This window comes from Hyperolius riggenbachi, chromosome 6, assembly GCF_040937935.1.
Source record: "Hyperolius riggenbachi isolate aHypRig1 chromosome 6, aHypRig1.pri, whole genome shotgun sequence".
In the NCBI taxonomy this organism is placed as follows: Eukaryota; Metazoa; Chordata; class Amphibia; order Anura; family Hyperoliidae; genus Hyperolius; species Hyperolius riggenbachi.
This window is the reverse complement of record NC_090651.1, coordinates 33,724,948-33,739,577: the sequence shown is the minus strand read 5'-3', so window position 1 is coordinate 33,739,577 and position 14,630 is coordinate 33,724,948. Positions and strand designations below refer to the sequence as shown.

Below are 14,630 nucleotides of genomic sequence, written 5' to 3'. Positions count from 1 at the left end.
AAAAAATTCTCAGCTTTTATTTACATTTTAGCAAAAACTGTCCAGTCCAAAATTATCCATATCCTTCACAAACTGTCAAAGTCTGTGGGAAAAGCCAAAGTTCTATACCATTCCAAATAGTTCAAGCTGTTCTAAAGTATTCTAATTTCCCTGATTAATTGGGAACAGCTGTTTTAATCAACTCAACAGGTGAAAAACAGCAGCTCTCTGCAGTTGGTTTGTGGACAGTCATGGCTAAGACAAAGAAGCTCAGTGGGGACCTGCAGCTGCGCATTATGGCTGCTCACAAGTCAGGAAAGGGCTACAAGGCCATTTCTTAATGTTTTCACATTCCAGTGGATACACTGCAAAGTATTATAAAAAATACAAGATCTTCCGCACTGTGGAAAATCTTACAGGACGTGGTCGGGAAGCCAAACCTGTGCTGGCCAGGAGGATAGGGAGAGAAGTGAAAAAGAATACAAGAATCACCACCAAGGCCATCCTGGTGAATCTGGGCTCTGCTGGTGGAAATGTCTCAAGGCAGACAATCCAACAGACACTGCATGCACACTGCTGGGTTCCACAGATACAGACCAAGGAGGACGCCACTTCTCTAGATAAGGTACACAAAAGCTCGCTTGACCTTTGCAAATGCTCATCTGGACAAAGAAGAAGACTTCTGGTCTTCTGTGTTATGGTCAAATGAAACAAAAATTGTATTGTTTGGTCTCAATGATGTTTCCTTCATTTGCCATAAAAAAGGAGAAGCCTTCAACCCAAAGAACACCATCCCCTCTGTCAAACATAGTGGTGGGAACCTAATGCTTTGGTGGTGTTTTTCAGCCAGTAGACCAGGGAACCTAATCACAGTACCTGGCACCATGAAAAAAGAGCAATACATGAGGATTCTCAACGACAACATCGGGCAGTCTGCAGAGAATCTTGGCCTTGGGCACCAGTGGACATTTCAGCATGACAATGACCCAATGTGGTGAAGAAATGGTTAGCAGACAACAACATTAACGTTTTGGAGTGGCCCCGCCAGAGTCCTCACTTGAATCCAATTGAGAATCTGTGGAGGGAGCTAAAGATCAGGGTGATGGCAAGAAGACACTCCAACCTGAAAGATTTGGAGCTCATTGCTAAAGATGAACAAATATACCAGACATGCAAAAAGCTGGTCTGCAATTATAGGAAGTGTTTGATTGCTGTAATAGCCAATAAATTATTGAGGAGGGTATGAATAGCTAAGGATTATTGAGAAGGGTATGAATAATTTTAAACTAGACACTTTTTGCTCAAATGCAAATAAAAACTGAAATATATTTTTTTCCACAATAATGCCTCTTGTACATCGTCTTATTATCTTTTGCGAGACACCTATGTAATTTGACATCAAAAAAATTACTTGCTGGTTGAATAAAAGTAACTTTAAGTCAAAATTTGCCAGGGGTATGAATAATGATGGGCAGCACTGTGTGTGTATGAATAATGATGGGCAGCACTGTGTGTGTATGAATAATGATGGGCAGCACTGTGTGTGTGTATATATATATATATATATATATATATATATATATATATATATATATATATATATATATATATATATATATATATATATATATATATATATTGTCTAATTGCTCCTCACTTGTCTCTAATCACAAGTTGTAATTTGATCTCTCCCCATGCCATGGCAGAGATGGCAGATAAGCTAATTTGAAAGCACAGGATAACAATATAGCCATTTGGTTCCCAACTGTTTCTGTGCTAAGTTCTTCTGCCTTACTATTACCGATTTTTGCCTAGATTTTGACTACTTTCTGCCTGCCGCCTGCACTGACCTCTGCCTGGATTTTGATTACTCTCTGCCTGCCACCTGCACCGACCTCTGCCTGGATTTTGACTATTTTCTGCCTGCCGTCTGCACCGACCTCAGCCTGGATTTTGACTACTTTCTGCCTGCCGTCTGCACCGACCTCAGCCTGGATTTTGACTACTTTCTGCCTGCAGTCTGCACCGACCTCAGCCTGGATTTTGACTACTTTCTGCCTGCCGTCTGCACCGACCTCTGCTTGGATTTTGACTACTTTCTGCCTGCTGTCTGCACCGACCTCAGCCTGGATTTTGACTACTTTCTGCCTGCTGTCTGCACCGACCTCAGCCTGGATTTTGACTATTTTCTGCCTGCTGTCTGCACCGACCTCGGCCTGGATTTTGACTACTTTCTGCCTGCCGTCTGCACCGACCTCTGCCTAGATTTTGACTATTTTCTGCCTGCCGTCTGCACCGACCTCTGCTTGGATTTTGACTACTCTCTGCAAATCCGATCTGTCAATCAGAGTGGACAAATCCCACCAGCCATTTCCAAATAAATAAGTGAAAAGGAAATTAAACCTACCTTCTCTCCCGGAGGTCCAAGAGGTCCAGGATAGCCTTTAGGACCCTGTAGAACGAAAAAACAAAATTAACATGTCATCCCAGTAAAATCACATCTGATACAAAAACTGTATTGAATGGACAGCTGGAATTCTTATGGCTCTAAACAATGGACGCACATGTTATGGGGGAGATTGGATTGCCACATATGGTAGGTGGGGGGGGGAGATGGGTGGCTGTACATGTGTTGGGGGAGGAAATTAACTGGCCACACAAATCAAGGAGGGGTAGATAGATGACTGCATAGATGACTGCACATTTTCTGGGAGGGGCGGAGTACTGGATGCCCTCACATTCTATGTGAAGAGAGGAATGGTACACCCCTGTAAGATTTGTGCAAGGATAACAGCTCACCTGTCCCAACGCTCTGCTCTGGTTGTGCTTCCTGCTCCTTCTTCAGACCCGTTACTTGTTATCATGTCATAACATGCATCAGGTCACTGGCATAGGCAGACGCAAGGGGGGATTACAGCTGCCCAGAATCCCCCCTCAGACCAGGGCCGTTGCCATGCTTGGGGAGAGGCACACGTTGAGACACCAGAATATCTGCAGGCGTCCTGCAGCTCACAGCACTGCCCCATTTCTTTCTCTACTACAGTTGACTTTGGATGGAGTAGCAGCCTGTGTACAGAGCATGGAGCAGCTCTGGGGAACTTAACAGAGTCAGATATGAGCACAGCCCTTTGCCCTGCTGTGTGAATGCTTCACTTTCCCCTTCATTAGCGATGTCGGCTGTCCTCATTATTATCTGTATCCAAACTGCTCCTCATCAATCCTGTTGTTGGTGGGTCGGACGAGAAATTGCATTATGTGTACCCAGCATGATGTCCTACCATATTATTATACTGTATTGTGCGTGGCTGAGGGAGACCTTTCAGGAATCCCCCCCTTGAAAAACCTGGGTTTGCCCCTGGCTGAGATGAGGTAGGGAGTGAAATGAAGACAGGAAGTGCGGATGGAGCAGCGCGCCAGGACAGGGCAGTTGTAATCCTTACACAAATCATACGAGGGACCTGGGGAGCAGTTGGGAGGGACACATTTCCTGGGGGGTGCAAGCCCCAGTTTCCCTTTGCCCTTGGGCCCTATTGGGCTAGCCCATAGCCCTAGCTGCAAGGGAAGAGTGCTATCCACTTCACCAATGTGCTGCCTGATAAGACAGGTCCTAATGTAAGCTATAATGTCCTATGTAAGCTATATTTATTTTAGATTTGGTCTGTATTGATTGTCCCTCCAATCACCTTCCCATTAAAGGGAACCAGAACTAAGTAAAATTATTTAAAATAAACACATGATGTAACTTCAAATGAGCATTACATAGTTACCTTGCCATCAGTTCCTCTCAGAAGCTCACCATTTTCTTCTGACAATAATCCCTTCCAGTTCTGACAACATTTTGTCAGAACTTAATTATATCAGTTGCTCTCAGTTATATACCAGTTGCTGTCAGTTATAGCTGAGTGGACAACTGATGTGCCAGGTAATGTCCATGTTTCCCTATGGCTCAAGTGGGCGATGTTACAGTTTAACAGTGTGCTGACCAGAAAGCTGTTATGGGGTAATGGCCATTTTCAAAATGGAGGACGGAGAATTCCCTTGATCACAGTGGACAAACAGGACACGGGAGAGGAGAAAGAGATTGACAAGTAGACTACACAGGAGTTAAGTATGACTTGTGTATGTTTATTTTGACTTTTCATTTTCAGTTCAGGTTTTCTTTAAGAAGGGAGGATGAGGTCATCAAACACCTAGAAAAAAACCTCAGAGACAACGGGAGCCCAATAGCCCGATATGTCACTAAGCTTTGAAGAGTAAACTAGCTGAAATTGAAGAACTGTTTCAAAGGTGGGTTGCAGCAAGGGGCAACCAACCAAATGAAGCAGATGCAAAATTATACCCTGTCTCCACTCGGGTGTTCCAGATGTAGCTTGTTGGACATGGTTGCACTCTTAGAAAAGGTTATTGGTACTAAGAGTGGCCAAGTCACTATAGTCCAATGGGCCACCAGAAAGGGACGTTTTGCTGACACAACAAGGGTGAAGAGGCGCCCAAAACTGATAAAATAAAAAGGAGTAGAGTTGGCTTACCCATCAAATAACACTTTGATTAAAATATCAAATAAAAAGGAGTAGGCTTACCTCTAAGAGACGATTTTATTTGTACAGGCAATACGTTTCGGAGGCACCCAAACCTTTTTGGCTATACTGTAGATGGCACTTTACTTGGCCTGAGGAAGTGGGCTTGTACCCTCGAAACGCGTTGCCTGTGCAAATAAAATCGTCCTTACACATCTCTTAGAGGTAAGCCTACTCCTTTTATTTGATTTTTTAACGAAATTTTTTCAATCCTAAGTGCCTCTTCACCCTTGTTTTCCTATTAAGAAGAGTGGGGTGGAGAAGACGAGGGAATGGTTATGGAGCCTGAGGACAGACATGAACAATGCACAGAGGTATGTGGATCCAGTATGGACATACCTCTGTGCTTACCTTAGGTAGCTTTGCCTCAGGTATCCTTTGAGGCAAGGCCAGTGTATAAAAGGCTATATTTCTAAAGTTCATTTCTAAGGGTTCACTTTATGGTTCTTAGAAATTCATCTTGACTTTGAAGAAGTATATAAGCTGCTCTTGGTTATCCTTCAAGTCATGTTGGGTTAACCCCGCCCTGTGTTGTGTAACTCTTCAAGCTTGAAGGCATCTGATGCCCAGAAGAAGACCAGATAAGACATTGCCCCATAACACTTCAGCTGGCAAGCATATTACTTAGGAGGGGGTTATCTATCATTGCAAAATATGAGTATGTTTCAAATGTAAAGAATTGCCTTGTTGAGGAGAGGCAAGGCCGAGATGTGGAGCATCTGGTGTTGTCCATCGAGGATTTGATTTATATCATCCTCTCTCGAGTTTTGCAGTGTGAGTTAGTACAAACACTTGGAACAAGATAAGAAGAAATGGCTAATTTACGTTTTTTGGTTTTTACTTTTTTCGTACCACAAAGGGATTTGAGCAACTGCAAAACAGCTCCGTGTATTAGTCAATAATTAGAGGCGTCGTGTTACGGACCTGCAGACAATTTCCTTGTTGATAGGAAGAGCGTAAACAACAGTGGTCACCATTATTACTGTGGATGCCGAACAGATAGCATCCGCTAAACACCAGACAAACGCAAGATGGAAATCAGATGTACAGCTGAAATGTACAGCCAAATATCATTCTTAAAGTGGCCTAGTATTAAATCCATGCATAGGAATCCAATGTTATATCCTGAAATAGGATAGTTAAAGGAGAACTGTAGAGAGAGGGATATGGAGGCTGCCATATTTATTTCCATTAAGCTATACCAGTTACCTGGCTATCCTGCTCATCCTCTGCCTCTAATACTTTCAGCCATAGACCCTGAACAAGCATGCAGATCATCAGATTTTTCTGACAATTTTGACATATATGACAAGATTAGCAGCATGCTTGTTTCTGGTGCGATTCAGCCAAATAGATCATCGGGGCTGCCAGGCAACTGGTATTGCTTAAAACTAAATAAATATGGCAGCCTCCATATACCTCTCACTACAGTTCTCCTTTAAATAACAGTATAGATTACATACCCTAAAACAACAATGGGGAGGAGGCAGCTACTACTACCCAAGGCAGGGCCGCCATTAGAAATTTTGGGGCCCCTCACACATCATCAGGCCTGGGGCCCCCCTCCCTGGGCCCACCCACTGGTTTCTGTGCCCACTCACTAGCCACCCCACCCCCGTGCATGAAGTGCGCTGCGCGAAAAAATGTTCATGGCTCAGACACTAAAGAAAGCGACATGCACAGCAAGATGCGGGGGGGAAGTGGGCGTGGCCATGGCATGTTGAGGGTGGAGTCAAATACTAGCAAAATACAGGTAGTCCCCAGTTAACAAATGAGATAGGGACTTGTAGGACCGTTATTATACTTTATCCATTCTCTTTTGTTCCCCTCTTTTCTTCCTGTGCCTCTTTTGTCAGTGCTGGAATGCAGTGTGCTGGTTAGTGAGCCACAGGCCCGCAGCCAGCAGATGCGGCCCTTCCAGCGCTTGGGGGGGCCCAGGGCCCCCAGAAGCCCTGGGCCCCTCACTGCAGTGTCAGTTGTCCCCCCCTGATGGCTGCCCTGACCCAAGGAGATAGATGGACAGGTTAAAGGGGTTGCTGCATATGGAAGAGCAAAATGCATATGGAAAAGGGAACTGCAAGTGGGGAACACCACATGGGAATAGTGCAGCTGCTGCCTGGGGAAGCTGCACATGAAAAAGAGAGGCTGCTGTACGTGGGGGCATTACACACCAAAGAGGAGGCAGCACATGGATTGAGAGGGAGGCTCCTGCACATACAAAGGGAGCCCGAAGAAAATTGTCCTAGGGGGAGAAAAGATAGGGACACCAAGAGCCATATATAGTATGTACTGGTGATATGGCGGGATGAAGTTGGTAGAGTAATTAAAAAACATACTCACAAAGCAGGGTTACCTTAAAAGGGAAGGTCCGAGGAACTTAAAAATAAAAAATCCACTAACCTGTGGCTTCCTCCAGCCCCTGGTATCCGTCCTGTGCCCTCGCCGGTGGCTCCCTGTCCCCTCCGGTGGAGAAGCCGACCTCGCCAGGTTGGCTTCTACATCGGCTTCCTCTGCTCTCCAGGGTGCGGCTCACTGGCCGGGCTTACGTCATCTGCACTGTACAACGCAGGCGCAGTAGTAGTAGGAATCCTGAGCCAGGGGGACCCAGGACCACCAGCGGTGAGCAGAGCTGCGGCGAGGGCACAGAACGGCTGGCAGGGGCTGGAGGAAGCCACAGGTAAGTGGATTTTTTATTTTTAAATTGCTTGGATGTGTCCGTTAAAGGCAACCACTGTAGAGGCGCTTGGCCCAGCTAAAGATCTGCACTGTACCTACTCCTTACCTAGTGCCTGATGAAGCGGACTCATACCTGTGTAACGCGTTGCATTTTCCCCTGGAGTATGTAAATAAATTTGTTCTGCTAAACTTTGTTGCCATATCTTGTGTGTGTTTGGAGGAGGTAAGTCCACCACTGCCTCCACAAATTTTAAACTTTTTAGACATTTTTTTTTCTTCTGGCGCCTCTGTATCCCTGTTACATAAGCATCACATACCTCAGGCTTAAAGAGAGCCCAAGGTGGGCTCATGAAGTTAAAAAAATCTAGGTTTCCTGATTCGTGGGGCTGTGCGGAGAGCGGTGGTGTGGGGACACAGAGGCATGTCATGAGGCACAGAACATGCCTCTGTGTCCCATCTGCCCCCCCACACAAACCGCCTCAGGTTCTCTTTAAAGTGATAAATCCAGAGTTCAAAAGTTAATTTAGAAGCAGAGTAATGTGTTCGCCTCAGATTTTTTTTTCCAGCCGGGTGGCATGAAAAAGTAGCCGAGTGGGGCGCAATCAGGGGAATGCAGGGCCGGCACAACTCTGCTTAAAGCATAGGAGGAGGATGAGGAGCACCCAGCCAAAAGAGCCTGGGGAGATCACTGGAGTACATATAAGATTTGTTATAGGCTGAAAAGAAATGCGGCATTTAAAAACCATCAACATCATAACAGCACAAAAACATTTCTATCCTTGTTCAAACCTTTATCTACAGTGTTTAGCCAATGGCTACATTTTCTCTCTCTTTTTAGTCTTTCTTTATGTGACTTGGAGCCACTCATTAATACAATAACGAGAAGATCACTTAAAGTGTATAAAAGATGAGTTGAGTATAAAAGAAGAATTTATACTTACCTGGAGCTTCCTCTAGCCCCATGTATTCAATTGGCTCCCATGCCATCCTCCCAGGTAGCTCAGTTTGTCTTCAGTCTTCTCCGTTAGGAAGGCTTCAGTCCCACCAGTCGGGCTTAACTGCGCATGTGTGCTCTGGCTGCGCGGCTCTGCTGCGTTCCCGTTGCCAGGGGTGCATTTGGGGAAGACAGTTAATTTAGGCGCTGATGACTTGGGCATCTCCATAGGCTGTAATATGAAGGTAGGTTTCCCCGTAATGGGACCCTGAGCAGTAAGAAGGAAACGAAATCCAGACTTACCTGGTGCTTCCTCCAGGCCCCTGTACCCGTGAGGTCCCTTCCGTGGTCCTGCTGGCGGTTCCGGTAACCCAGCGAATCCAGCCCCTGGCGCGCTCCCTGCGCATACGCTGTTCAGTCTTCAGAGAACCGCTCATAAGGATTACAGGAGCCGCCAGCTGGACCACGGAAGAGACCAAGAGGCCGCGGGGGACCTCACGGGCTACGGGGAGCTGGAGGAAGCCCCCGGGTAAGTCCAGATTTCCTTTTTTTCTTACTGCTCAGGGTCCCTTTAAGTTGTGTCCCTGCGAACAAAAATGTGTAGGCACTGGGAGATCGCTATAATCTTGTTTTTGAGAAAGGGGGGTAGAGGAAGAGGGGGTTGCTGTTAGGAGTGAATCTGTGCTGGTTCATACTTAATAGGGTCTGAAGAAGGCTTATTAGCAAAAAGATTACTCTTTTTCTGTTTATTTAGCCAATAAATGGTATCATCCTGATCCAAAACTTCTTGCTTTTGCTAATGGCTAACACGGTACAGTACTCTACTGCTAATAATAACATTTTACACACACACATATATATGTATGTATATATATATATATATATATATATATATATATATATATATATATATATATATATATATATATATATATATGAAATTATAGCTGATAACATTTATCTCAGACAGCGATGTGTAAAAGCGATCACAGCATGTCATAAACACATAGACAGTCTCGGCATCAGAGAAGTAAGAGCTATTTATAGCTGGTAGGCATTCAGATGCAGCGAGACACACAGGCCACGATCTATGAATATGTACAGTATAACTACCCACCAATGTCAATATAAACAGGTACAAAGGCAATATCACTGTCATTAACATTCCTGGGCCTTGCTGTTACATGCTCGCTGTGCTACCTTCCCTTACAAGAAAGCCATTTGTCATGTCACCTTTTATCTTGACACTCCTACAAGCAGAACAAATTACTGCACCCCCCTGCAGAAGAGACACACGCAGTGCGGGCCACGTCCAAACACCAGGCATAACTGCGGTAGCCCACGGCAACTAGTCAGCAGTGAAAAATCAGGAACGGATCAGACTAAAGCGCTGAAATGAGACTTGTCTGTGGTCAGAGAATCTAGCATTCTAAAAATGGCTCTATTAGCTTATCTGTGGACCTTTAGAATGTCTTTTATGCTGATATCCATCTTGAAGCGCTCACTCCCCCCCCACCCAAAACAAAACCTGATATAATACTTCCTTAAAGGATAACCGAAGTGACATGATGAGATAGACATGTGTATGTACAGTGCCTAGCACACAAATAACTATGCTGGGTTCCTTTTTTTTCTTTCTCTGCCTGAAAGAGTTAAATATCAGGTATGCAAGTGGCTGACTCAGTCCTGACTCAGACAGGAAGTGACTACAATGTGACCCTCACTGATAAGAAATTCCAACTATAAAACACTTTCCTAGCAGAAAATGGCTTCTGAGAGCAAGAAAGATAAAAAGGGGAATTTATCAGTGAGGGTCACACTGTAGTCACTTCCTGTCTGAGTCAGGACTGAGTCAGCCACTTATATACCTGGTATTTAACTCTTTCAGGCAGAGAAAAAAAAAAAAAAAGGAACACAGCATAGTTATTTGTGTGCTAGGCACTGTACATACACATGTCTATCTCATCATGTCACATGTCACTTCGGGTATCCTTTACAGTACACCTGAACTGAGAGAGATATGTAGGGATTATCATGTCTAGAACTCAAGGAGTTGTATGTAAGTCTCTGATTTGCTAGGCATGATCATGTGCTAAAGCAGGATGTGATCACAGCAAATCTGAGTTTTGATCAAGTGCAAGGATAATGTCCATGGTTCCCTATGGCTCAAGTTTAACTTTTGTCCATGTTTGTCCATGTTCCCCTAGGGCTTAAAGAGAAACTGTAACCAAGAATTGAACTTCATCCCAATCAGTAGCTGATACCCCCTTTCCCATGAGAAATCTATTCCTTTTCTCAAACGGATCATCAGGGGGCTCTGTATGGCTGATATTGTGGTGAAACCCCTCCCACAGTACGATGTCAGCACCTCACAGCTCTGAGGTCCTGACACCACACTGTGGGAGCCTTGTTGCATTGTGGGAAATAACAGCTGTTTCTAACTGCCAAAAATGTAAGCAGCATCTCCTTCCACTGACATCACCTGCCAGCAGTAAAAATGTCACCATGTGATAAATGTTAGAAAGTAAATCAGGGAGAGGAAAGATTTTGCAATGAGCAAACACTGACTAAATCATTTACACATAATTATAGTAAAAATTAAGCACTTTTTATTACATTATTTTCACTGGTGTTCTTCTTTAAGTTTAACAGTGTGCTAACCAGGAAGCTGTTAAAGAGCCATTGACATTTTCAAAATGGAGGACAGAGAATTCCATTGATCACAGTGGACAAACAGGACGCAGGAGAGGAAAAAGAGATTGGGGCGTAGACTACACAGGAGGTAAGTATGACGTGTGTATGTTTATTTCGATTTTTAATCTTCTGTTCAGGTTTGCTTTAAGGACCTATTTTACACCAGATACCTAAGAGCTCTTGTGGAGTCCATGCTTTAACCTCCCTGGCGGTAAGCCTGAACTGAGTTCGGGCTATGCCGCTGCGGAGGATTTCTCAGGCCCCGGTGGGCCGATTTGCATATTCAGTTTTTTTATTACACGCAGATAGCACTTTGCTAGCTGCGTGTACATTACGATCGCCGCCACTCCGCGCCGATTTGCTGCTACCCGCCGCGCCCCCCACCTAGATCCCTTGCGCAGCCTGGCCTATCAGTGCCAGGCAGCGCAAAGGGGTGGATCGGGACTCCCCCCGTGCGCCATGACGTCGATGACGTCATCCCGATCGGCGACGGGGGAAGCCAAACAGGAAATCCCGTTCTGAACTCCTGATTTCCTGTTTGCTCTGATCTCCGTAGGCGATCGGAAGGGGAGGGGGGATGCCGCTGTGCAGCGGCTATCATGTAGCTAGCGCTAGGCTAGCTACATGATTTAAAATAAAAAAAAATGAATGTGCTGCACTGCCCCCTGGCGGTTTTAATAGACTGCCAGGGAGGTTAATGGGCAAGAGACGTTTAGGAGGTGCAAGGAAGACCCTGACAATATTATTTAATGCTTCGGCTATTTAGTTTTAATTAATGCTGCACAGCCTTTGTATAGTGAGCCTGTGAAAATGTCAGAAGACGGAGGGTCTATCGAAAATCTTTGGGGTATACTCTTTGCTTCCAAGTGAAGATAAGGCAAAAAAAAACCTGCAAGAGATCTATATGGGCAGCACAGTGGCGTAGTGGTTTGTGCTCTCGCCTTGCAGTGCTATATCCGCGGTTTAAATCCCAGCCAGGGCACTATTTGCACAGAGTTTGTATGTTCTCCCTGTTTCTGTGTGGGTTTCCTCCCGGCAGTCCGGTTTCCTCCCACATTCCAAAAACATACAGATAAGTTAATTGGCTTCCCCCTACAATAAGCCCTAGACTACGATACCTATGATACATCCACTACACGATACATACATAGAGGTATGACTATGGTAGGGATTAGATTGTGAACCCCTCTGAGGGACAGTTATGTGACAATATACTCTGTACAGCGCTGCGGAAGATGTCAGCACTATATAAATAATAATAATATCCTATCAAATGCAAAGGGTTTTTGTTGAAGTAAGTAGAGTTGGTGTTGCAGTCAAGAAGCAGCAACAAGTAAAGATTAACTTGCTTATGGTCAATTATATCATAGCTCCCAACTGTCCCTCTTTCCTCCTCATTTGTCCCTCTTTCAGGACTTTGTCCCTCTTTCTATGTAAATATACATATTTCTCTATTGAAAATGTGTTTAATTGGCTCTAAACTTTATTTCCATCTTTTTAAATGATCTATTTCTTATTTTCAAATGTCAATTTGAAGGAAAATGAACCAGGGTAGAAAGGACCAGTGTGATTTGAATTTTAAAACAACATATTTTTCTTATGAAATCTTTATGGTGTGCGTGACTAGGGGTGTGCCGTGGGCGTGATCAGGGGTGGCAGGGGTGTGGCTTAAGTGTCCCTCTTTCTCATCTCAAAAAGTTGGGAGGTATGGTTATATACACTTTACAATGATTATTCTCTACAATGAGAACAATAAATATGGTCCCAAAAACAGAAGTAAAATGAAAATATGATAACGTTACCTGGTCGCCTAGGGGTCCACGATCTCCCACTAATCCCACTGGCCCTGGATCTCCCTATAACACAGACAGAAATGTATTAAAATTATCCATGTGAAAATTCTGAGAAAAGTGAAACTCGAAAAATAAGAATATCGTGCTAAAATGAATTTATTTCAGTAATTCAACTTGAAGGGTTAAACGGATGTATGAATTAGGAACCCTTTGCAGGCGTTTTGGATGAATTAGCAAATTAGAGGCTAACACTTTGAGCCCAGAATATTGAACATTTTCCCAATATTCTAATGGTTTGAGATTTTGATTTGGGGTTCTCATAAGCTGTAAGCCATAATCATCAAAATTATAACAAATAAAGGCTTGAAATATCTCGCTTTGCATGTAATCAGGTTTATTTCATATATTAGTTACGTACAAAATACTGTGGGAGGCGCCCTTATGACTCAGGGTATACAGCACAACATAGATATATTAAAGGTAAGCGTAAAACGTCTTACCTGGTGCGAAGACTCACACACAAAGGTAGTAGAATTCAAATTTATTTATTGCACTAAGGACTTAGTGCAATAAATAAATTTGAATTCTACTACCTTTGTGTGTGAGTCTTCGCACCAGGTAAGACGTTTTACGCTTACCTTTAATATATCTATGTTGTGCTGTATACCCTGAGTCATAAGGGCGCCTCCCACAGTATTTTGTACGTATTAATACCCCACAACGTGGGGTTATATCATTATAGTTTATAGTGGTATTTTTTCCCGGGAACGGCGACCGACAAGGCCGAGTGGAGACGGTACTTCTCCACATGCTCTGATGGTGGTTGCTAGATAAGCAACCCAGAATTGTGAGTATATTTTCACTACAATAGACCGAATTACGCAACGATAATACTCGATATCGGGCTCCCGGTGTCCTTGTGCTTTTCTGTTTCTACTAGTACTACATATATTAGTTACACCTTTTAAGTTGAATTACTCAAATAAATGGACTTTTGCACTATATTCTAATTTTTCGAGTTTCACCTGTAGAAGAGATTTTATTGCTAGTTGGGTCCATGTGGGAGGCAGTGCATTTATTTCCAATTCCTGGTGACTTCTCAATATAGTAAATAAATTCCTCAAATTATTATTTTTTCTTCAAATCCAGCAACACCCCAAGGAAGACACTTGTATATTCAACTTTTGAATATCTATATTGAATATCCCGAGGAGCACCATCAAATCCATCATCTACAAATGGAAAAAAGTATGATACCACAGCAAACCTGCCAAGAAAGGGCCGCCCACCAGCACTCACAGACTGGACAAGAAGGGCATTTATCAGAGAGGCAGCAGAGAGACCAAAGGTAATCCTGCAGGAGTTGCAGAGTTCCACATCACTGGAGACTCAGTACATAGGACCACGATAAGCCATACACTCCATAGAGCTGGGCCTTATGGAAGAGTAGCCAGAGAAAAAAAAACATTACTTCGCGTTAAAAATAAGAAGGCACGAGGGCGCATGCGCGGCGCTTCCGGAATGGCCGCTTGATCTCGGAGCTCCAGCCCGTACCACTGTCCGCTTAGCCGCACACAGCCACACAAAGCTTCCTGAGCGCGGCTCTTACCGGGATCGATAGCGGAGACTCTCCTGCGGCAGATGCCCTCAAAACCGCCACCCAAAACGGCAACACAGAAGGGCACGATGGATCGGTTTGTCCGCCCCTCAGGTAATCAAGATGGCGCCGACCACGCAGAGCACATTGATCCGCCAGGCATACAGGCCCACACAAATCCTGACACAGCTCCAGTCACAAACGCAGCCTTAGAAGCTGCGCTGGACAGACACTATCATTCCCTGCAGGAATCCTTCCAACAGCTCATGCTCTCAGCAGTAAAAGAGCTCAAAGCGGACATTTTAGGCCTGGGAAATAGAGTAAACACTCTGGAAGACAAATACGATGCTTTAGCACAGAAACAAGCAGACTTAGAAGAA

The 14,630-nt window shown here is 44.3% G+C and overlaps 1 protein-coding gene across 1 annotated transcript in view; it reads right to left on the bottom strand.

The window, feature by feature from the left end:
- Positions 1 to 14,630, bottom strand: part of COL24A1 (collagen type XXIV alpha 1 chain) — a 505,872-nt gene that overhangs the window by 296,789 nt on the left and 194,453 nt on the right. The window contains exons 7-8 of the mRNA XM_068239109.1: positions 12,663 to 12,716; positions 2,387 to 2,431 (exon numbers count right to left, since the gene is read on the bottom strand). Coding sequence (XP_068095210.1) covers positions 2,387 to 2,431; positions 12,663 to 12,716 — 99 coding nt within the window. The remainder of the gene's footprint in view (positions 1 to 2,386; positions 2,432 to 12,662; positions 12,717 to 14,630) is intronic.